The 24,012-nt window shown below is 62.1% G+C and overlaps 2 protein-coding genes across 3 annotated transcripts in view; both read left to right on the top strand.

Annotated features, from left to right (window-relative positions):
- Nucleotides 1-6,644: 6,644 nt before the first annotated feature.
- On the top strand, nt 6,645-11,333 carry TMEM250 (transmembrane protein 250). Its single transcript, XM_066255713.1, has 2 exons — nt 6,645-6,783; nt 9,146-11,333. The coding sequence occupies exon 2, from the start codon at nt 9,196-9,198 to the stop codon at nt 9,676-9,678; it is 483 nt and encodes a 160-aa protein (XP_066111810.1). The 5' UTR covers nt 6,645-6,783; nt 9,146-9,195; the 3' UTR covers nt 9,679-11,333.
- Nucleotides 6,650-24,012, top strand: part of NACC2 (NACC family member 2) — a 101,264-nt gene continuing 83,901 nt past the window's right edge. Inside the window, exon 1 of one of the 2 annotated variants that reach the window (XM_066255709.1) lies at nt 6,650-6,783. The gene's annotated coding sequence lies outside the window, so the exon portion shown is untranslated. Of the gene's footprint in view, nt 6,784-18,951; nt 19,016-24,012 lie in introns of those variants that run through there. The other variant, XM_066255712.1, reaches the window with a different exon arrangement.

Raw genomic sequence — 24,012 nt, 5'->3', positions numbered from 1 at the left:
AGATGCACAGATGCACGTGTCCAGTCAGAGAGGGGGGACGAGGTGGCAGGACACTGGACAGCAGATGCACGTGTCAAGGCAGAGAGGGAGGACGAGGTGGCAGGACACTGGACAGCAGATGCACGTGTCAAGGCAGAGAGGGAGGATGAGGTGGCAGGACACTGGACGGCAGATGCACATGTCCAGTCAGAGAGGGAGGACGAGGTGGCAGGACACTGGACAGCAGATGCACGTGTCAAGGCAGAGAGGGAGGACGAGGTGGCAGGACACTGGACAGCAGATGCACGTGTCAAGGCAGAGAGGGAGGATGAGTTGGCAGGACACTGGACAGCAGATGCACAGATGAACGTGTCCAGTCAGAGAGGGAGGACGAGGTGGCAGGACACTGGACAGCAGATGCACGTGTCCAGTCGGAGAGGGAGGATGAGGTGGCAGGACACTGGACGGCAGATGCACAGATGCACGTGTCCAGTCAGAGAGGGAGGACGAGGTGGCAGGACACTGGACAGCAGATGCACGTGTCCAGTCGGAGAGGGAGGATGAGGTGGCAGGACACTGGACAGCAGATGCACGGATGCACGTGTCCAGTCAGAGAGGGAGGACGAGGCGGCAGGACACTGGACAGCAGATGCACAGATGCACGTGTCCAGTCAGAGAGGGAGGACGAGGCGGCAGGACACTGGACAGCAGATGCACGTGTCCAGTCGGAGAGGGAGGATGAGGTGGCAGGACACTGGACGGCAGATGCACAGATGCACGTGTCCAGTCAGAGAGGGAGGACGAGGTGGCAGGACACTGGACAGCAGATGCACGTGTCCAGTCGGAGAGGGAGGATGAGGTGGCAGGACACTGGACGGCAGATGCACGTGTCAAGGCAGAGAGGGAGGACAAGGTGGCAGGACACTGGACAGCAAATGCACGTGTCCAGTCAGAGAGGGAGGACGAGGTGGCAGGACACTGGACAGCAGATGCACAGATGAACGTGTCCAATCAGAGAGGGAGGACGAGGTGGCAGGACACTGGACAGCAGATGCACGTGTCCAGTCAGAGAGGGAGGACGAGGTGGCAGGACACTGGACAGCAGACGCACGGATGCACGTGTCCAGTCAGGGAGGGGGGACGAGGTGGCAGGACACTGGACAGCAGATGCACAGATGCACGTGTCCAGTTGGAGAGGGAGGATGAGGTAGCAGGACACTGGACAGCAGATGCACAGATGAACGTGTCCAATCAGAGAGGGAGGACGAGGTGGCAGGACACTGGACAGCAGATGCACGTGTCCAGTCAGAGAGGGAGGACGAGGTGGCAGGACACTGGACAGCAGATGCACGGATGCACGTGTCCAGTCAGAGAGGGAGGACGAGGTGGCAGGACACTGGACAGCAAATGCACATGTCCAGTCAGAGAGGGGGGACGAGGCGGCAGGACAATGGACAGCAGATGCACAGATGCACGTGTCCAGTCAGAGAGGGAGGACGAGGTGGCAGGACACTGGACAGCAGACGCACGGATGCACATGTCCAGTCAGGGAGGGGGGACGAGGTGGCAGGACGCTGGACAGCAGATGCACAGATGCACGTGTCCAGTCAGAGAGGGGGATCGAGGTGGCAGGACACTGGACGGCAGATGCACGTGGCCCTTAAAGGGAAGTTAGGCGAAGAATGTTCACTGGCAGGGAACCATTCATTCTGAGTCAGGGCAAGCCTGGTGTGCAGCACGGTGCCTGTTTTGCCTGTTTTCACAATCAAACAGCACAAAGCACTCCACCTGGCTGCCGTCTTGCCGTCCAGGGTCCCGGGCCTGAGCCAGCCTGTCCTCCCAGGACATCCCACAGGGTTCAGGGGATGCAGGGGAGGCAGAGTATGTGCTGATGACGGTCAGAATATGGGGACAGGGGTAAAGAGGGGTCCCGAAAGCACAAGTCCTGTGTGGGTCTCGGGGCATCAGCTGTCTGCCCGGGTGTGGGTGGTCCCACTGGATGGACAGTCTTCTGCTGGTCGGTGGCCTGAGTCATGACCACCCACATATCCAGGTGTGCGCAAAACCTGGGGTCCAGGAAGCACACGCTGGGGTCCCCACAGCAGGGACCTCCTCTCCCCCCAGGTCCAGGTGTCAGGCACAGGTTCATCCCTGACCTGACTGCTTGTCACTGCACCTCCTCCCACAAAAACAAGGACTAAAGCCAGCTGAAGTCAAAACCCTTGTTTACTGAAAAATCCAAAGCAGGAGCAGGCGGGCTCTGAGGGAGATGTCAGGCGAATGGAACTGTCCCAGGGACGTGCTTGTCCTCACTGTTCTGGAAAAGACAAAGGGAGCCAGAGCTCACAGTTGACGTGAGCACCGGGCTTGGGAGCCCAGCAAACCAGAGTGAGATTTGTGCGAGGCGGTGATGTGGGGCCTGGTTCATCCACGTCACACACACGCGAAGGCCACTGTGTTCCCAGGACAGCCTGCCTATAGATAGATGCTACATCCATGAGACGGAAGGGAAACTGCTGCCCACCCAGAAAAGCGTGGTCCCTGACCTCTGACCTCCGAGGTCCTGTCCCGTGCTTGCTCTACGGAGGATGGAGGACAGAGGACCAGAGGACGGGGAGGGGGCTGAACCGCCCCTGCTCCCTGTGGGGTGCGCCCCATGGCCATCCATCATTTCCGGCCTCCAGATCATTCTGGGGATGATTAAATTAGCGGATGCAATCATGCTCTGGAGCAAGTTAATTGAGAGAATTTATTTGGGCCTGACAGTTTTATGCATGTTTGATTAAGTATTATAAGGTTGGTTTTTGATTTTGCATAATTTAACTTTAAATCCTGCGCTGGGGGGGGCCCATCAACCACTAACGACCAAAATAAACCTCTTTTAAGATGCATCTATTTATAATTTATTTCTGAGAGCAATGTCTTTTTTTTTTTTTTTTTTTTGGTGCTGTTGTTGGAGTGACAAATATACTCCAAGTAACATTTTGAGCCATTGCGTTTGCCATCGAAATCTTCTGCAATGTGTACGATTCATTAAAAAGTTTTGAAAGAAGTGCCGGTTTGCATTTATATTGCAACAAGTGACATACAAACGCCTGTGTTTGTCTTCCGAGCGTGTGCAGTAAAAATATACAGCCGCCTGACCAGGCTCCTGGGAGCCAGACAGAATGCTTACACCGGGCGATGACAGCTTGGCCACAGACCATCCCTGCTGTCAGCACAGCCCTGCTCAATCACCAGGAGGATGAGTTGTGGCTTCCGTGAAATTAGCACAGAGAAGACAGGCAGCGGACAGGGGGCCGAGCCAGGGTGTGGGCGGGCTAACCTTGAGGGCAAGCTGTCCATGCCCGTCGTGGCCTGGGTCTGGGTTTTAGGAGGGCACGTCCATGTACTGGCAAGGGCTGCTACCTGGGAGGAGGAGGTCAGAGTCACTAAGAAGCTGGGCTGTGTGACTTCTTTGTTGTCCCTGGGAGAAGGTGGGGTCCAGGTGCTGTCTGGCTCATGGGGAAGGCTGCACACTTTGGAAGGGGAAGCCATTTGTCCAACCCCAGAGCTGGCTCCTATAACTTGGGGGGTAAGGGGGGGAGGTAAGGGACACACTTCCGAAATGAGGGCAAATCTATAAACTATAAGCTATACTCCAGCCGCCCTGGACAGTCCCAGCATCAGTCACAGAGCCTGCAGACGAGGGTCCCTGTACCCTGCCCTGCGCACACGTGTGACTGCGTCTCTGGGGTTCAGACTGAACCTGGGTGGGGTGGATGCCATGGGTGTCACCGGCTGATGCCAGGCTCTCACCTGTTGCTCTCCACAGCCCAGGTGTCCATTTTATTTTATTTTTAAGATTATTTATTTATTTATTGACTTTAGCAAAAGAAGAGAGGAGACAGACAGATAGACAGAAACATCAATCTGTTCCCGTAGGCGCCCTGACTGGGAATCGAACTGGCAACCTCTGCTCTTCAGGAGGGTGCTCTAACCAACCGAGCTATCTGGCCAGGGCATCCACCTCCATTGCCTGAATGCCCAGCATAAGTCAGGCACTTTCATCGACTGATCAGTCCAGCAGCCCCCCCCCCATGCACTACCCCACACACGATCTCCACATGACTGCCATCTGCTCCCCATGTGCTCCCTGTGTGCCCTCTCCTCCATGCGCCCCATACCCCCGTGACCAGCATCCCCCCCCCCCAGCACCGCAGCTGTGTGCTATAAGGGAGCTTCCCGGGAAGTCGGGGTGGATGTCCCACAGCTGCCTGTGACCTTGTCCAGGAAATCACGGGGGGTCCCTGGAGCCTCCGGATCTGGTCACTAAGACAGCCCAAAGCCAAGGGGAGAAAAGTCTCTGGATGGCAAGGTGACTGCAGGGCTGTTTTGGAGGTGATGCCTTGGCACCAGCAAGTGGGGGAAGGGGCTGGGAGCGCAGGGCACAGCCAGGAGCAATACCCCTTTAAGGCCAGTCAACAAACTTCCCGGAAAGAGCAGAGAGAGATTTCCAGATCTCCTAGCCATTGGGTCTCGGTCTCGGGGGCGACTCAGCTCGAAAGCAGCCACAGAGAACCGGGGACAGGTGAGATTTGGCCGGGTGCGCCCTAGTTTACTCCTGGGGTCCCAGCCTTACTTGGGTCCTCATGGGGTACCCACTGCCGGTTCAGGTTCTGTGGCACTGTGTTCACCTTGGCCAGCAGGTGGCATCAGGGGCTACCAGCCTCTCCGTGCTCACTGAGGGGGGGGGGAGTGTCTGGCCTGGGCTGACCAGGGACTGACCTGGGGAAAGGACACCCAGGAGGATGGAGAGTGAGATGGGAACCAGGGCAAGCCTGCGACCAAACACAGCGTGTGTCGGGGAGACTCCTCGGGGTCTGCCACGGAGCTGGCCCTGAGGACACGGCCCTGTCCTCAGTCTCCTGACCAGTGGAGGTCTGGCCACAGGGGGGTGTCATCCAGCACCTCCGCAGAGCGTGTGGCCAGAAGTATTGGTTTGGGAAGCTTCCGGAGTTGTTCAAACTCGTGCACGTGTGGGCTGGAAGGCAGACAGAGATCTTACCGTGGTGAGAAAACTGAGCTAGTGGGAGAGACGGGTCCATACAGGAATCTTCGCAGCTGTGGGGGTGGAGGGAGGGAAGACAGAGTCCTCCCCGCCAGGGGTGGTACCCGGTTGGAGGCGGCTTCCCAAAGAGAAAGGGGATATTTGATTCAGGTTTTGAAGGTTGAGTAGGAGCTCGGCAGGTGGAGGAGGGGCAGAGGGGCATAAAAGCAAGTATGCAGGAGCGAGTCATGGACTAGAACAATGCGGCTTCCTCACAGAGCTGAGGAGGGAGCCCGCCTGGGGCGTCCCAAAAGGAGAGAGGGCTGGGCCAGGGGCTGGAAGGGAAAACCACCAGTGCCCAGCTGGGGGAGCAGAGCCAGGGCCAGCTCAGGGACCCAGTCCCCAGAGGAGATGCCTGTTTAAGACACACTTCTAAAAACATCTCCCTTCTCTGATCCTCTCCTGTTGCTGCACAGCTACTCTGGAAACTTCTCAAAACTTTGGGCCTCGGGCCCCTTGCCCCGGCTTCCCCTCTCCATCTGACCCTGCTGGACCCTCCTCACCAGCGGGGCAGGAGCTGAAGGGCCAGAACCACAGGTGCCAACAATATTGGGTCCTTCCTACACAATGGAGACTGGGTGGGAGCCGGTTGGGGTCAGGGCTCAACCAGGTGACATGCAGCCAGGTAGCTCCTGCAGGTGGGAACGGCTATTTCCACAATCTCTGAACTTGATAGAATCCAGGCAAATGGAACTTGCTAGCTACATCCAACTAGAAGTGTCTCCCTATCCTGACTCCTCCATGGGATTAAAATATTTTATTTTTAAAAGATGTTTATTGTATTGATTGGAGGGGGGAGACAGGAACATTGACCTGCTCCTGTATGTGCCCTGAACCAGGCAGGAATCGAACAGGCAACCGCTGCGCTTTAGGAGGAGGCTCCAAACCAGCTGAGCCATCCAGCAAGGCAAAGGGATTAAAATATTTTAAAACGTCTGCATAAAAAAAGTCCGCATCCTCCTGGGATTAGGGCAACCCGAGCATGTGGGTGTCAGCCAGCCCTGCGCGACTTCCTACAGTTGGGGACGTGTGCCCGTCAGCCCGCCCCTCCGAGCCACCGCGGGATTGGGTCCCTGCCCCACCCCAACGCCCCGCAAGCTGCCCTGTGGGGTCGCAGACCATTTAGGGCTAACACCCGCCCCGCCCCCTCCAGGTGCAGGAGGAGGAGCGCCACTCCTAGCCCCGCCCACGGAACCGCGCGCCTGCGCACTGCCGACCGCTTCGGTTGCAGCGGCGCGTGCGCAGATGAGCTACCTCGGGACCGCACGCGCAGACCCCTATCTGCGACTGGCTGAAGCGCCAGCGGGCGTACGCGGGGGTGATTACGTCGATGGAAACGTCATGGGGCGCGCGCCGCGCACGCACGCACGGACGCACGCTCGCACGCACGCCCTGGGAAAACATCGAGTTCCGGGTGTTCAAAGTCGGCCCCGAACTGGGGCGAGGGAGGTGCTCTCGGTGTCGAAGTGGGCGGAGGGGGCGTGAGAAAAGTCCTACGGTGGCCGCAGAGGGACGGCGCTACGGCTCCCACGTTGGGCCAAACGCCGCAGGCCGCCGGGCGCGGTAGCCTCTGGCCCTTCCGGGCAGGTGGGGACGTGTGAAGCCCCGGGCCCTGCAGCCACTGCACCGTCAACACCATGCGACCGCCTAGCTCCCGGAGCACGGAGGGACAGGGGGGCCCGCAGGCCGGGACGCCGGCGCGGAGAAGGCACCCGGTGAGCGAGCGAGCGGGCGAGCGGGCGGGGGTTGCCCCAGGCGTCTCCTGGGCAACGGGCTGGGCGCGGACGGGTCCCTGGGGGTCCTGGCGGGTCGGTCCTGCCCCCGCGGTGGCCGGTTCCCCCAGAGGCAAGCGGGCAGAGCTGCCTTTTGCCCGGGACACGTTGATCCCGAGACTCGGTGCCGCCTGCGCGGCCCAGCGTCCCCCAGCGAGATGGTGCCTCGGCCTCGGCCACCTGCCCCGATCCCCAAGCCCCTGGCGCGGGCGTCTTCGGCTGCCTTGCCCCGGCGGCGAGGTGATGATGATCGGACGGTGGCCGCGTCCCCGCAGCGATAAGGGAGTGAGGGGCGGCTGTCAGTGACCCTCCAGACGTGGGGGGGCAGCGACTGTCTGCATGCCGTTCTCGGAGGTGTGAAGCCTGGATGGATAGACCAGGTTCCGGGCTGGGCCTGGACGAGGACAGGGGAGGGGTGGACGCCGGGCCTCCTCACTCCTCCGCCTCTGGCCAGACCGGCAAGCACTGGGGCGACCATTTGCTCCGACCAGTGGCTGGAGAGGGAGCTTGGAGAAGCGTCCCCACCCCCCGCAGGGCTGCGCCTGCAGCCCTTCAGTCCCGGTAACCTGTAACCAACTTTGCTATCGCTGCTTCACAGGTTCTGTTCCTATCAGGTCTTTCTTTCCACCCACGGGTTGTTTAGGCAAGCTTCAGTTCAGCCGCAGTTACTAGGTTAAAACGAGAGAGCCACGCGCGGCTGCAGATCCCCCTGGCGGCCGGGTCTGTAGGCCCACTGCCCTGTGACGACACAACCAGCCACCAGCTCTCAACCACCCTGCCAGGCACGGCGGGTCCTTAGCCTGCGTCGCAGCGCTGTGAGCCTGCCCGTTTTGCAAAGCTGTCTAGTTCCCGGCACTTGCGTGTCAAGGTGCTGAAGCGAACTGCTCGGTGTGTGCCCAATGGGCACCGCCCTTCCTCGTCCCGGTACTGTTGTGGGGTGCCATCGAGGGACTTTTATGCACCCTGGAGAAAGGGGCTTCAGAAGTCCAGGCAGGCCTGGGCACCCAGATCAAAGCCACAGGGAGAGCGAAGTGGACTGGGGAAGCCTGGGGAAGGGTGAGGCTAGCCAGGGCTCGTGTTGGCCTCCTGGGCTTCAGCACTGACTCCCCCCAGGGCAGTGGTGGGCTTCAGCCAGTTCGCATTGGTTTGGCAGACCGGGTACCTTGTTATTTGCTGAGTTCGGCAAACTGGTTGTTAAAATGGCAGGTGTCATCAGGGTTCTCTCTAAGGTGGGCGCCTGGGCCGCTGCCCCATGTGGAAATCACAAATTTACATTCCTTACTCTTTTTTTCTTTTATTGTTCATCTGCGCAATAGCATATTCTAAGCACCCGTAGTAATGTTCATTCTGACCACAGGTAAAAAAAAGTTTGATGGAACTATGCTTGTAACATTTATTCATGTCATAAAACTCATTATACCTTTGATGAAATACTACATTTTAATTCCCTTGCATTTGTTACTTCAGTAGGAAGTGAGGAGGCCAATCAAGAAGCAATATGGCCTGACCGGGCAGTGGCACAGTGGATAGAGTGTCGGACTGGGATGCGGAGGACCCAGGTTCAAGACCCCAAGGTCGCCAGCTTGAGCGAGGGCTCATCTGGTTTGAGCAAAAGCTCACCAGCTTGAGCCCAAGGTCGCTGGCTCGAGCAAGGGGTCACTCGGTCTGCTGAGGGCCCACGGTCAAGACACGTATGAGAAAGCAATCAATGAACAACTAAGGTGTTGCAACGTGCAACGAAAAACTAATGACTGATGCTTCTCATCTCTCTGTTCCTGTCTGTCCCTGTCTATCCCTCTCTCTGACTCTGTCTCTGTTAAAAAAAAAAAAAGGCAGCAATATGGAAATATCTTAACAGTTTTAGTATTTTTTGTCAGGTATTATTTAATATTTTTTCATTAGTGCTTTAAAACATTCTTAGAATCTAGTTTTGTGTACCTCTTTTATTGCTCTTATTTAAGTATTAAGTTCGTGAAACAACAAACTACTTTTCCGTGTATCTTTTTTTTATATTTAAAAAGGTCACTAGGGCAGAGAACCGGTTGTTCAATTATTTGAACACCACTGCTGCTCCAGGGGTGTCCCCAACCACTGTCCTGGCCCTTTTTCCCAGGGATTGTTAGCACTTTTGGTTTCCACTGATTGTGTGTCCTTTTGGAGTGCCCTTCTTATTAGCGCTAGTGGCAGATCTAGCGTCCTAGGCTTGGTTTCCCCAGGACTGGCAGATGTCGGGGACAGGGCCGCGCTCACTAGCCCGCTGCTCCTGGGGTTGACTCTGCCCCTCTGCTTGTCGCTCTCCTTGCAGGCGCGCGCCTCCCCAGGTGCTCAGCTGCAGGCTCCCAGGCCTAGGTGCCCATGACGCTGACCACCACCTGGACGCCACCTCTGCCACGAGCTAGCGCCGCCGCCCGGGCCCTCATGCCGGTCATGCCCATCCCGCGGCGGGTGCGCTCCTTCCACGGCCCGCACACCACGTGCCTGCACGCGGCCTGCGGCCCGGCGCGCACCTCCCGCCTGGCGCGCACCAAGTACAATAACTTCGACGTGTACGTGCGGGCGCGCTGGCTGTACGGCTTCATCCGCTTCCTGCTCTACTTCAGCTGCAGCCTGTTCACCGCGGCGCTCTGGGGCGCCCTGGCCGCGCTCTTCTGCCTGCAGTACCTGGGCGTGCGCGTCCTGCTGCGCTTCCAGCTCAAGCTGTCGGTGCTGCTGCTGCTGCTGGGCCGCCGGCGCGTGGACTTCCGCCTGCTCAACGAGCTGCTGGTCTACGGCATCCACGTGACCATGCTACTGGTCGGGGGCCTGGGCTGGTGCTTCATGGTCTTCGTGGACATGTGAGCGCCCGGCAGCCTGGTCCGGGCTTGGTGACCTGTGGGTGGGTGGGATTGAGGCCTGCGGCTGGGGTCTCTTCTTGACGGTTAGTTCTGGGCCCTTGTCCTTCACGGTCCCTCCCACAGACAGGGGTCTGCCCGGGAGAAGAACGGGCTGAGCCGTCTCTGGAGGGGATGCTGCGTGCTCCCCTCCACCCCTGCGCTGGTTTTCTCTCACTCCCTGGTGTGCACATTCAGGTGTAGTGTCCCCTTGGCTGACGCCCCGGGGGTTCCAGGCTGTGCTTGGAGACCCTCTGTGTCCCTGTCTCTCTTGGAGAGGTTTGCTGCCCAAGGGCAAATCTGGAAGGGGGTCCTCCTGGCCCGTGCACCCCAGCCCCTGCCCCAGCCTTAGGGAAGCGTCAGGCTCCAGTTCACCACACTGCCACAAAGCTGTTCACCCGCCCTGGGCCACCCTGGGCCTGGGCCAGTCTCCGGGGTCACCATGGTTTGTGCAGGCGCAGTCCAGCAGGAGGCCACGGCCCCGGCAGGGTCGCAGGTTGGGGTCCGGCCCAGAGACGCTTCCTCCCCCTCCCGGGCAGGTCTGTGGGGACCGCCAGCCCCTTCGGCCGGGGACTTCGGGGGTGGTAGCACAATTCCTCTCTGGCTCTGGGGGCTCCTTTTCTCTGAGGCGACATGCGGAATTGAGACTTCTGTGTCGGGAACAGACGTCAGAGGTCTTGGGAGGCGCACTGAGTGTGCACCACGAACACGGGCAGACTGCTTAGAAGCACCTCTGGCGTTGAGGGCGGAGCCCAGGGCTGGACCTCTGAGTGAGGGACTCGGCTGGCCCTTTGCTCCTGCCTTAGAAGCTGTCTAAGAAGTAAGAAGCAGAAATGAATGTTGGCCGGGTGGTCCCGGGTGCTGTTGGTCACAGCGAACGCACTACAGAGGACCAGCATCTTGTCCAGACCCCTCGCTCTGGCCTCCTGCACTGGGGACGGGGTGTCCATGTGGTTTAGTGGCCGCTGTGGACTTCCTTGGCGAGTGAGAGGGCTCTGAATAATTATCCTGGGACAGGACATGGGGCCAATGCTGCTCCACCCCAAGCTGCCCCCGCACCCCCTGGGCATGGCAGGTGGCCCCTTCGACTCTGGCCAGGTGGGCCCGTGCCCCCAGGGAGCTGTCAGGACAGGGGTGTGCCACTGGAAGAAAGCCCAGATCAGGTAGAGAAAGCAAAAAACACCTGGTGTCACTAACCTGTGCCCCCAGTTTGTAGCCTGTTCGGTCGGATGGTTGTCGGCCTGGGGCCCGTGGGGAGGCCCCGGCAGGAAGGTACGGGTCGTCTGTCCGAGTCGCTGGGCGGCAGGCGAGGAGCTGGACCGCAGGGACCCCTCTTCTCAGCGCTGCAGAGAATCTTTTTGCACTAAATCATGCTGTTTCCTAAAAGCTTTGTTTTGTGTTAATTGACTCATGTTCCTCAGATCCTTCGAAGCCCCTGGCGGGGGCGGGCACGTGCCCACGCCATCGGGGAGGCGGGAGGGGTCTGGCCGCGTGCCCCCTCGAATGTCTGGGGGGCAGTCCTCGTAGTTGACACGCTCAACAGGAAGCTGCTCGGGGTCTTGAGTGCCTGTGAAATTCTCTATGAAATGAGCCACCTGCATTAAACTTATTTTTTTAACGTGTCGATGGAGTGATTGCTTAAGGCTCAGAAAGTCGATTCCTCTTTTTAAGGCTATTAATGACTGAAAACAGTAGAACTGGGCGATGCTGGGGGGGTGTAGAAGGAACAGGCTGCAGAGGGGATACCTTGACCCTGAGGCCGGGGGGGGGGGGTCCCGTGGCCAGAGCCTGCCCTGCGGACGGGACGGGGATGATGGAGAACCGGTCAGCTGCCCGAGGGGCCCATGAGGACCGAGTTCAACCCAACAGACAAGTATGTGGCGTCCTTAAGTAAGATGGGGACACCCTCACGGACCAGGACATGGGAAAAGGGTCTGGGTCTGGGCTGGCAGTGGGCACTCACTTCAGGGACGAAGCCCCTGTGCCGGAACAGGAGGCAGGAAGCCAAAGTCACGGCTCTTGTTGAACCAGAGAGCAGTCTGAGACTGAGGGACACATGACTCCTCAGGAAATACCTCGAGAAGGTTCCCTGGCCCCTGCAGGGAGGGGACAGCGCGGCGATGACCAGGGCGATGTCCTTCAGGGCAGCCCCGGTGGCCCGAACGTGTCCTTGGGAGGGAAGGTTGCAAACAGCTCGTGAGCAGTTTTTGTTTTGTTGTTTGTTTTAGAGGGAGGAGGAGCGAGAAGCATCATCAGTTCATGTTAGCTGTTGCTTCTCACAGGTGCCTCTACCCGGCAGGCTCCGGGTTTCGAACCCGCCACCTCGGCGTTCTAGGCCCCGGTGCCTGGCCCACGGCTCCCCTGCAGTGCAGGCTTCTGTGCACTGCTGCTGGACGTCTGAGGAGCTCAGTGTTTTAGGAGGACACCCGCCTCGTTTGGGGTCCAGCTTCTGAGAGAGGAGTCGGTAGAGCCTCCCCAGAGCCTCGGCCCCTGAAGCGGAGGAGTTGTTCTCTCTCTGTCGGAGCCGCGCTGAGCCCGTGGGGCACTGCTCCCCGGCCGGCCTCACCCGGGACCCGCGGAGGGCGCAGGGGAGCCTGGGCGTGGGCGCAGTGTGTGCCTGCGGGGGAGCCCACTGCTGCCCCTGCGTCCCCATCCCCGTCCCCGTCCCTGAGGGGCCGAGTGGTGGCTGGTGGCAGGGGCCCTGCCTCCGTCCTCCCAGGCTGGCTCTCCCACGGCTCCGGGCCTCCCCACACCCAGCCCTGTCTGGTTGTCCCGTGGGTGTGGTGGCTTGCTCAGGGGCTCTCAAGGCCAGTGCTGTCCCGTGTGGCAGCCCCAGCCCCATGGGGCCCCCGAGCTCGGGAACCGGGGCTGCTGTGACCAAGCAGCTGAAGTTTGAATAGATCTGGCCGCACGTGACTTGAGGTCCCCTTACTGGACGGGCCCTGCTGCTGGAGTGTAACAGTGTTGTGTGTGCCGCAGACGACTCCCCTTCCCTGGGCCGAGTTACCTGAGGTCCCCTGTGTGACAGTCACCATCTCCAAAGATGACCTGCAGCGTGGCTGTCAGGGAAGGCAGGGCCTGCCCAGACCCTGGGCCCCCCCAGAGAGGGCTCTAGTTACCAGTTAAGGATCTCCCCAAGGAGGGGCCAGGGCCCTCGGGGCCCCAGGGAGGTGCAGGGGGCACCCCAGCAGCAGCACCCCGGATGGAGCTGAGCCTCTGCCCTCGGATTCCTGGGAGATTCCTGGGACTAGGCATTGGCGGGGATGCATTAGAGCAGATGCACTTCTCACTGTGGAAATGACCTGCGTGCTCAGAGGGTTAGGGGCTGGTTTAGGAGACAGGGCTAGTCCTGGCAAAGCCTCCTGTCCTCAGCTGTTGCCCCCTCCTCACCCCTCAGATGGCCCTGGCTGCACTGCCAAGGCAGAGACAGACTCCGAGTGCTGGGAGGGGGTAGGGGGTGGAGATGGAGACCCCGAAAGCCCCAGGGGTGCAAATGGAAAAGGAGGGGGAGTGCCCAGAGGTCCTGCAGGTAGGTGGCCAGCTACCCGGCGGGGACAGCACCTGGACAGATGGTGGCAGTGGGTGTTGTTGATTTGGGGTCAGGAGCTGGGTGCCGAGACCCTGTCTTCAACCTGGGAGGTGGAGGGCGGGCAGGCGTGGACCCCACAGCAGGGTAGCTGCCCACGAGGAGGAGGAAGCCGGTGTGAGCCAGGAACAGCACCAGAGGGAGAGCTGGGTGGGGCGGCCGTGGGAATCAGGGGCACCTGGCTGAGAGGCTGGGCGGGGGGAGGAGAGAGGCAGGGTCTTCAAGACGGGGAGTCAGGGCTGGAGGTGGGAGGTCAGGGTCGAAGGTGGAGAAGGGAGGTGGAGGAAGCGTTCTCCCCAAGGAAGGTCAGAGCAGCTGAGTGGGGCCGTCCTGCTGCAGGTGCTGAGGGCACACCATTCAGCAGAAAGCCAGAGCTGGCCTCAGCCTCCAGGCTGGGCAGGGGGTGGAGAGGAGCAGACAGGGCCGTGCAGGAAGGCGTGGCACTCCGGGACTTTCTAGAAGCCACAGGCTTGACTTGAGAAAGTCTGGGTACTGTCCAGGTTCCTGGCAAGGATGGCAGCCCCCCTGTGTCCCCCTTCCTCCCTGCCTCCCCCACCCCGTGGTGGCAGCTGGCTGGACCGCCTGGGGAGGGGGGAATGGCCCAAACCAGAGTGTGACCCCAGTGCGGAGGGGGACAGGGCCGCCCAGGGCTGCCGCCTGCCCGCCTGCGCAGGGTATTGATGTTCCCTGACCTTGAGCGGTCCCTGTCGCTCCCTACCAGCCTGTGATTGGACGAGGGGAGTGGATGGCCGCCGCCGGTGCTGAGTCGGCACTTTCTGGGCAGGGAACGTGCTCCCTCCATGCGCAGAAGCCTCCCTTCCCTCTCTCCCTTTTTGGTGTTGTTTGGAAGCGGCCCCCAGCCCGCCCGCCCGCCGGCCGCCGCAGGGAAGGCCCCTTCCCTCCTGCCCCGGGCGCTGCTGGCGCTGCCCCGGGCTCCGTGCGGGGGCGGGGCGCTGGCTGCGGGAGCCTCGCTGCAGAACCCCCAGCGCGCTGGCACACCTCCCGACAGCTCCCCCGAAGAGGAGCGTCTGCCAGCTTCCCCAGCATACTTGCCCGGGAGGGACGATGGGGACACACAGGGACATACGGTGCCGCTGATTCAGCGGCTCCTGACCGTGCCGCCCCCCCCCCCCCCCCCCCCCCCCCCCCCCGCCGCAGTGGGCAGCTGTGTCACTCAGAGCCTCTGGCAGGTCGCTGTGGCTCTCCGTGTGTGGCCCGCACTGCACCCGCCCACCCGCCTGGGGGGCGGCAGGCTGATGCTGGGGGCGGGCTGCTGGGCTCTCAGGTGCCCCCCGCCCCCCACTGCAGTCACACTTGTGCCTGCCCCCCCCAAAGCGGCCCCACAGGAGGGTGCGTGGGTGAGCAGGCTACCGTGGGTCCCCAAGAAGAAAGAGTGTCCTTAGCCCAGAGATGGCGCTCCACCCCCTGGGGGCCCCATGCAATCACCCCAGAAGCCCTGGTCATGGGATGAGCTCCTCCGTCCCTGGCCTGTCCAGCCCTGGTCACTTGTCACCCAGCAGGGACAAGCTGAAAGGGGTGGGGGCCAGCCCGCGGAAGCAAGCAGCCCAGTCCAGAGGGGGGCAGGGCCTGAGCCCGAGCCCAAAGGGCCTGGCATGGGCTGGCTTTTCTCTTGACTGCAGTGAGACGCTCGCGGTGGCAGGCGGCCCAGTGGACACAGGGCAGGAAGGGGCCAGTGCCCTTGTGACTTGGAGAGGGGGCCCTCCTCAGTGCCCCCGGGACAGACTGGGTGGTGGGGACACCTGGACAAACCCCTGGAGAAGGGTGGCGACCCGTGCAGGCCTGGAGCCCCCCGAGGATGGTGTGGGGGGGGGTAAGGAGGGGAGACAGGCACCCCACCGGGCAGTTCGTCCTGCCCCCACCAGTCCATGGTCTGCCGGCAGAGGCCTCAGACAGGAGGAGCCCTGAGCCTGTGGTCAAGTCTGAGACGTCCACACGCCACGTTCCGGTCAGCTGCGTGCTGACCACTCGTTCTGCGAGAACAGTGGCCGGCTCTGCTTTCTTAGAATATTAATGGCCAGTCCTGGCTGAGCCACCCCGTGAATGTTGATAGAGAAATCTGTCAGTCTAGCCCAGCTGGGATGTCACAGGGGCAGGAGCAGCGAGCAGCACGGTGGCCTAAGGAGGAGGAAGTGTGTCTGTCCCCTGTGCCATGGGGGGCTGGGCTCTGGGATGGGGGGGACAGGTGACATCCACGGGGAGCCCAGAGGCCGGGCCAGGTGGCAGGCCCTCCTTCCTGGTGGGCCAGAAGAGGTCAGCTCTCCTGCAGAGGGTGCCCCTCCTCAGGCAGGCAGGGAGCGGTGACTCCTGCCCTCACCGGGGTCCGGACATGCAGAAACGGGCAGTCTGGGCCCAGGGCCAGGTACAGCCAGGTGTGCAGGGTGGTGTGGCCCGTGCTCCTGGGGAGCCCCACATACAGCCTGGGGTTTGGTCACTGCTTCCACTCCCCGATGGGTAGGAACATTTCTGTCACTCTGACCACGTGATGCTCCCAGGGTCCACAGGACGGAGTGTGAGGGCTTCCGGCTCCTTCCAGCGCACCAGCGGTGCGTTCGTCCCTAGCTGCGCTGCAGCCGTGGCTGCTGCCCGCTGTCAGGTGCCCCCCATGCACGGGGTCGGTGTGCTTTTCAGCACCAAGGGGGCCTCTGCACCCTGCTGCTGCCCAGGGCGGGGACAGCCCTCCCACGATGATGTGTGACGTGTGAATTCTTTTTTTTTTCCTGAAGTGAGAAGTGGGGAGGCAGTCAGACAGACTCCCGCATGTGCCCCACTGGGATCCACCCGGCATGCCCACCAGGGGGCAATGCTCTGCCCATCTGGGGTGTCACTCTGCCGCAATCAGAGCCATTCTAGTTCCTGAGGCAGAGGCCATGGAGCCATCCTCAGCGCCTGGGCCAACTTTGCTCCAATGGAGCCTTGGCTGCAGGAGGGGAAGAGAGAGACAGAGAGGAAGGAGAGGGGAAGGGTGGAGAAGCAGATGGGTGCTTCTCCTGTGTGCCCTGGTTGGGAATCGAACCCGGGACTTCCACACGCCCGACGGACACTACTGCTGAGCCAACTGACCAGGGCTGATGTGTGAATTTTTAATGGGGGCACGAATTACCTGTACATTTTCAAAGTATCTTGTGAGGGGTCACAGTTCTGTTTGATCCTCCCGCCATGCAGCTGGGGTGCACATGCGTGTGTGCATGTATGTTGTCCATTGTCCTTGGATTCCAGTCCTGGCCCCTGAATTCCAGTTCAGACCGGGCAGGGTGTGGGTCCTGGCTCCCCGCCCTCTGTGCTCCGCACTCCTTCTTGGCGAGAACGGAGGGGCTCCGGCTCGCTCGCCCCTGCCCCCAGCCGTGGTCATTAGTCCTCTGTTCCTGTTCCTGCCAAGTAAACAGCCCTTGATTGGAGCCAAGAGCGGCGAGGGCACAGCCCCGACTGCCTTGCCCACATCTGGGTCAGATGGGCAGTGTCTGAGCCGGCGCATAAAGAAGGTTCTGTTCTGGCCGCCCGGCTGCGCGGGCGGGTGGTGTCCGCTTCTCTCCACGCCCAGCCCTTCCTGTGAGATACAGAGGAGGAAGTTGAGGGCCAGCTGGACTCGAGGCCTGCAGGGCACAGGGCTCTGGGGGCGCAGCCCAAGGCCAGCATTCTCCCCCCGCCCCGGGTGTGGGTGGGGTGGGCAGCCAGGGTCCAGGCTGCATACCCTGGGCTGGGGCAGCAAGGCCCTCAGGGGGCCCAGCCTGTTCCTGGGCTTTGACCTCAGGGACAGGGGACAGGGGGCTGGCCTGTAGGAAGAGCCAGCCTTCCTGTGGAGCACTGTGCACACACACAGCTGCCGGACGATGAGTGCACAGGTGAGTGAAGGAGGTGGCCCTGTCTCAGTTCTCGGGCTGCTGTGGCCCAGGGGGTCTTGGGGACAACAGACGTTACTTCCCCGTCTGGAGGCTGCAAGTCCCAGGTCCTGGTGCTGGCAGATCTGGTGTCTGGTTCGCGGGTGGCCGTCTTCTCACTGTGTCCTTACTGGGCCAGGGGCCAGGGGGCTCTCTGGAGCCTCGTTCACGGGGGCTGCACCCGCACTGCCTGCTCACTTCCAGAGGCCCCAGCCCCTCGCCCTTCCCCTTGGGGCTCAGCACTTAGCACCTGAATTTGAGGAGACACACACATTCTGACAGTAGCATGTCCCTTTGTGTTCCCAGGGCCTGTCACTCAGTAGACCCTGGTGCGCACTTTCGGCAGGACCGCGTGCGGGGGTCACTCCGTGCTCCGTGCTCTGAGCGGCGGGAGGTCTCCCTCCAGAAGTGTCCACAGGAAGGGGCGCTTCCTGAGCGATCGTGGCAAGGCGGCCCCACCGGTCAGGATTGGGCCCCGGAAGTCCTCCCCCTTGTCTCACCTGTGTGTCTCCAGCTGCTGTCCCTGAAGCCTCCCCCTGGCCCATCGGGCCTCACCTCCGGTCAGTGGGTGCCCAGCTCTCACCTGAGTCCCAAAAGACGCTGACCACCCCCCACACTGTGTGCCCACCCTGGCGCGGACCCAGAGGAGGTGCCCGGGGCAGCCGCGGGACCCTCAGCCTCTCAGGAGGCGGGAAGCAGCAGCTGCACAAACAGCTGCAAAAAAAAAAACCCCCCAAAAAAAAAAAAAACCGAGGGAAATTTAGGACGACAGAGGGAGACGGCGGCTGGAGGAGGCACACACAGCGAACGTGCTGCCCTGATTCTCACACAGGAACCAAAATACTCACCCAGTTTCCCTCTGTGCACGGGGCCCAGACGCGCACGACGGGGCTCGCAGGCGTCCCCGTCCCCACAGCCGCCCAGGGCACGGCGGGCTCTCTCGGACCAGTGCATCTGGCCCGCGGGCCCAGGCTGGGCTGAGGTGGGAGGGGCTGGGGCGCTGGAAACACGTGGACCGCCAGGTAACCCCTCCCTCGCACCCCGACCCGGCTCAGGCCCTGAGGGCCTGGGAGGCGGAGCCGACCCCGCTGGCCTGGGCGGGGCTGCGCTGGAGCCCGATGTGCTCTGGCCGCTCGCCCTCCGCCCGCCGCCCCACCAGGTCAGTCCGGTCCGGGATGCTCAGGCTGGACAAGGTGGCCCAGTGGTGGGAGCAGGGGCCGCACCCAGACGAGGGGTTTCGGGAGGAGTCGGGGGACCAGGTGAACACATCTTGGTCTCCAAAGCAGCCCTTCAGCAGTTTGCAGCCACTAGAGGAGGGACCCACCCTCAGTGCCGCTGTCGCTGCCGGGGGTGGGGCTGCCGTGTGAGTCAGGACGGCGAGGAGGCCGCTCCCCCCACCCAGACGCTGCCCCGCAAGGCAGGCTCTCTCCACACCCCTGCAGTGAGATGCTGGCACCGTCCCCATGCTGGGCGCCGGGCAGGTGCAGGAGCAGCAGGCCGGCCCAGCGCTGACCCCTCCCTCTGGGGAGTTTAGGGACCTCTGCTCTCTGAAGCCCGTTTGTTGAGGGGCTGAGTAGGAGTTGACCCGGTCCTTAGGTGAATTGACGGGAATGCAACCTGCTCTCCCTGGCTCTGGAAGTGGGGGTGGGGGTGTGGTGTGGGGAACACACAGTATTAAACCCAGCTGCCTGTTCATCCTTCAGCTGTGAGAGAAGGGCCCGGGGCGCCCTCCCCGGCGGGACTGCAGAGGGTCAGCCCTGTGGGCGGTCAGCCCAGGCCGGCTCCAGCGTCTGCAGCTGCTCACGCCCTTGGGAGGGAACCAGGTGAGTTTCCTGCCCCAGGAGCAGCAGCCTGGCAGGGAGGGGGCTGGTGGAGGGGGCGGGGGCTGGGCCCTGTGCCCTCGCGCCCTGCTCTCCTTGTGGGCCCTCTCTGGTGGACGTGCTCGCTGTGGCCTGCCTCCCTGAGGGTGCTCCCGGGGACGAGATGCATCCCTGGGCTCCTGACCGTCAAGGTCAGGGGTGTGGTGTGTGGTGACCGGTGTCGGGCTGTTACAGCAGCAGGGCGGTGGCCCCAGCCCTGTGTCCTGAGCGGACACCGCTCCGGGCCCTGTGTTGCCGCCTGTGGAATTGAAGCCAATGTATCTTGGTCATGCTCCTCCACTCCCCCACCCGCCACACGTGCAGAGAGGCACCAGGTTCTCTGCAAGACCTTCTGGATTGTTCTGGGACACATTCCTGGAAGCCCCACTTCCCGGCTTCTCCAGTGCCCAGCTCCCTGGTGGGCTCTGCCCGCATAGAAAGTACCCAGAGGGTCCGTTGCCCTGACACGGGAGGTCCCTGGTGAGGCTTGGCTGCAGCTGTGAGGGGACCAAGGGTGATGGGGCCATGGGGCAGTTCTGGGAGACATGACCACACACACGCAGGCCAGGGGAGTGGGACTTCCCCCTGGGAGGTGGGGTGATGAGCAGGGGTACCTCCCTTCCAGCTGGCTCAGGGCCGTCCTCGTTGTTGGTGACTTGCAGTGTGACTGGGACCCTCCGTGGCTCCCCCCCCCCTTGCTGTTCTGAGCCCTGGGGACTTTGGCGGGGGTTAGGGTCCTCACTTGGGTCCGGGCTGGGAGAGGAGAGATCCCTGTGCCCCCCCTTCTCCATGCTGCCCCTCTGAGCACACAGCGGGTGCCAGACCCCTCGCTGGCCCTGGGCAGTGGGGCAGGACTCGGTTCTTCCCCGAGCTGGAAGGAGGATTGAAAGCCGCAGCTCGGCCGGATTCCTCCGCGGGCTGGCCACGCCCCCACGCGATCCCCACAGACCCGCAGGGCCAGGCCTGGGCAGCGCAGCCCTGCCGTGCGTGACCCAGGAGCAGGGGCAGAGCTGGGCCGACCCTGGCAGGCAGAGCACGTGGGAGCTGGGTTTGGGGGCGGGTGCCCACGGAGGGGCAGAGATGCTGGGCCCTCACTTCCCAGAGGAGTGGGGTCCCCCAAAGTGAGAGGTGTCCATGGAGAGGAGCCACCACCCCACCTGGGGAGCCGTCCCAGGCAGGGTAGGATGGCCACTTGGCCTGTATTTCTTACCGATACCCCACAACCCCGTACCAAGGAGGTGAAACTGCCCTTGGAGAGGCTCAGGGGGTGGCAGGGGTGGCCCACAGGGACACAGGGTGAGGTCCAGAGAGCAGAGTGGACAAACCACGTCCTCCCCTCAGGAGGCCAGGGCGGGCATGGGGTGGCATCCAGTGTTGAGGGCACCACCTGGGTGAGGGTCTGGTACGGGCTGACTGAGGACACAGAAAACACCAAGGACACTGAGTCACCTTACACCACACGGGGTGAGCCCGGCCCCACCTGGGTGAGGGTCTGGTATGGGCTGACCGAGGACACAGAGAACACCAAGGACACTGGGTCACCTTACACCACACGGGTGAGCCCGGCCCCTGCCCAGAGCAGAGGGCTCTGCTAGCAGCCGTGACCACTGCAGACCCCAGGGGTACCCCGCCCCCGGTGTGCCTCCCAGGACCAGACCCTGATCTGAATCCACGGGTCCCGGGTCTCACTACACCGTCAGGTAGCGGCTCGTGGTGACTGACCTCTTACCTGCCCGCGCAGACCGCAGACCCTGGGACGCTGCCTCAGGACCGGGTTCCGTGGAGCCTGAGATCCGAGCTGCCCGTCTGTCCCCCTCTGTCCGTCCCCTGAGTGCCTGGGCTGGCCCACAGCTGGTGTGGGTCTCAGGTTGGGCCCCGGGGGTGGGCGGAGGAGGAGGGACAGCAAGGAGAGGGACCCAGGACAGCAACCTGGCTCTGGAAGCCACTAGAAGAAGGTGTTTGAAGGAGGAGGAGGAGTAGAGTGGGTCAGCTGTGTGGCCAGATGCAGAGAGGTTAGGACAAGATAAGGGACAGACCGTCAGATTTGGGGCAGGGCCCTCCAGCCCTGTGCCCTTGACACCCAGTCATGTCTGGTCTGACTGCCCAGGGCCTTGAGTCTGAAGCAGCAGCTGCCACTTGTCACCTCCACCCAGAGGGTCCCAACAGGTGTAAGCCCCCCCCACCCCGCCATCTGAGGAAACAGCCCTCATGAGCCACCTGCCCGGCCACAGTCCAGGCACTCCCTGTCCAACTCCCTGTCCACCTTCCCCATCCTCCCGGCCACCTCCAGACCTTGCCCAACCCCCCTCAAACCTCCCTGGCCCCCAGAGAGTGACCAGAGGGTCTAATAGAAAGTCCTCCACCTGGCAGCCAGGAGAGCTGTCCACCACGCACACGGGCGGAGACTCGCCAGGTGCTCCGAACAGGGCAGAGTCCAGGCCCCGCTGGCCAGCCCTGCACGCAGCTCCTTCCCGCCTCCGGGGAGCCTGTTCCCCGAAACATCTAGGTAGTAGTTCCCCTGCCCGGTCCCCTGCCTCCTGCTCTCAGCACCCAACACTTTGCTCTCCAAACCCTCATGACTTTAGATTTACTTTCCAGCCTGACCTGGCGGTGGCGCAGTAGATAGAGCATCAGACTGGGACGCAGAGGACCCAGGTTTGAAACCCCAAGGTCACCGGCTTGAGCGTGGGGTCTCTGGCTTGAGCGTGGGATAGACATGACTTCATGGTCGCTGGCTTGAGCCCAAGGTCGCTGGCTTAAAGCCCAAGGTCACCTGCTTGAAGCTTGAGGTCACCTGCTTGAGCAAGGAGTTGCTGGCTTGAGCAAGGGGTCACTCGCTCTGCTGTAGCCCCCCAGTCAAGGCACATATGAGAAAGCAATCAATGAACAGCTAAGGAGCCGCAACGAAGAATTGATGCTTCTCATCTCTCTCCCTTCCTGTCTGTCTGTCCCTCTCTCTGACTTTCTGTCAAAAAAAAAAAAAAAGATTTACTTTGTGTCCTCAGCACGTCTGAGAGCACACACAACTCAGCGGCGTGAGGTCCGTTCACACTGTTGTGCGGCTGCCGCCGCCACCGTCCTCTCTGGGACTTTCTCATCTTCCCCAAGTGACTCTCTGTCCCCAGGAAACACCCGCTCCTGTGTCCTCTCTCAGCCCAGCCCCCACCTGCTTTCTGTCCTCCTCTGTCCGGTTCATTCCCCTCAGGACGGTGTCCTCCAAGTCAGGCCACTGTAGAGCAGGTGTCATGGTTTCCTTCCTTTCGGGGGCTGAATGGTCTTCCCCGGTGTGGCTGGACCACGGTGGCAGGCGAGTTCACCCACTCCTCTGCCTGTGGACACGGGGTGGGAGGGGGCGGCGGGAGCAGCGCCCACATTCTGCCGTTGTGATGTTGTGAATAGCTCTGCTGTGCCCTCGGGTGTGCACATGTGTCTGTGAGACCCTGTTTGCCGTTCTTTGTTTGTGGTGTGTGCCCAGAGGTGGGCCACGCGGGGTCCCCACATGCTGCAGGGACCCAGCTGCTCCGTGCCCTCGCCTGCACCGGCCCTGGTTCTGGTTTGTGTCCCTAGCCGTCCTGCTCGGGAAAGTGGCATCTTGTCGCATGCCCAGCTCTTGTTTTTTCCATGATGTTGTTGGGGTTTGTTTTTAACTGTCTGTTCTCCCCGACTAGGGCAGAAGCCCCAGAACCGCCCTGGTCCCCCCGCTCCCCATCGCACCCCCGGGCTAAGGGGCAGGCCGGGCCCACGTCGTGCTGAGGAGGAGCTGGACGTTTCTCTGCCCCGTCTGGAGGCAGGCGTGCTGGCCTGGCCGCCCTGAGTCATGGGGGCAGGGGGCCTGGCCCGCGGACTCTGAGGCCGTTGCATCTCTGCCTCCTGGTCCTGGGGGGCTGATTAAAAACCGTCTGCTCATCAGTGAAGAGGTTCGGCTGAGCCGAGGCCACACGTGGGGGCTCAGTGCTGCTGAGAGCTGGCTGGGGGTCGGGTGGCCCCCCCCTGAGGACCAGAGTCGGCCGCCTGGCCTGGAGGGCGGGCCCATGGGAGTGTGCTAGCTGACCCAGGGAGCACAGGTGGCCCAGGCAGGGGAGTGGCAGGTGGAAAGGCTGAGGAGTGAGCCGACCTCAGCTGTTCGGGCCTGGTGGGAAGTCACCGAGCACGGGAGAGACAGAGGCCACTCCACCTCCCTGGACCTGGATACCACCCTGCCCCCCCCCTCCCGTGTCTGCAAGATGCCCCGGCTTCCATCAGAACCCCAGAAGCCTAAGGGCCCCTCCACCCTCTTCAGGGGGCTGTGGGCTGGGACCCCAGGGCTCTATTGCTAGATTCACTTGCAGGACAAGCTTGGTCCCCGGTCCAGCGTCGGCCATGCCACCCCCCAGGGCAGCAGGCCTTGCAGGGGTGATGGGCGCCCGGCCTGCATGTGACACAGGGCTTCAGAGGGAGCCCAGAAATGGCTCCGAAGAGAGCTGCCAGTGGCCACAAGGGTCCTGAGTGAGAGGCTCTGTGGCCCGCACTTCCCCAGGAGGAGCAAAGGAACTCTGTGTGTGCTGGGCCGCCCTGCCTGGGGTTCTCACTGATTCTCTGTGATCCCATCACAGGAAGTCATGGCAGTGGGAAGGTCCCCCCCGTGAGAGAGGGGCGCCTGCCTCCAGGAAGCCGGGCAGCTGGCCTCTTTGTTGGCGGTTCTATGGGAGGGGATAGCACCTTCCCACTCCCCACCCCTAGGGCAGTGATGTCCACGCAGCCCCACCCTGGGGCAGGTCACTCAGACGCGACCCAGAGTGCCACGAGGCCCAAGCAGCTCCGTTCTCCTGGTCCAGCGGGCTGGCCTGGGCTCTCCCTCCACGGCTCACCGGTGCCACCCTGGGGTCCTGGGCAGACGGGGTTGGCTGTGGGGTTAGACCGGGATGTTCTGGTATTACAAGAGGTGGCGGCCTCAACTTGAACCCTGAGCTGGGAGCGGGGCT

Source organism: Saccopteryx bilineata, chromosome 2 (genome assembly GCF_036850765.1).
Source record: "Saccopteryx bilineata isolate mSacBil1 chromosome 2, mSacBil1_pri_phased_curated, whole genome shotgun sequence".
Lineage (NCBI taxonomy): Eukaryota > Metazoa > Chordata > Mammalia > Chiroptera > Emballonuridae > Saccopteryx > Saccopteryx bilineata.
Note: the sequence above shows the minus strand (reverse complement) of the source record. Positions and strands in the feature narration are given on the sequence as shown.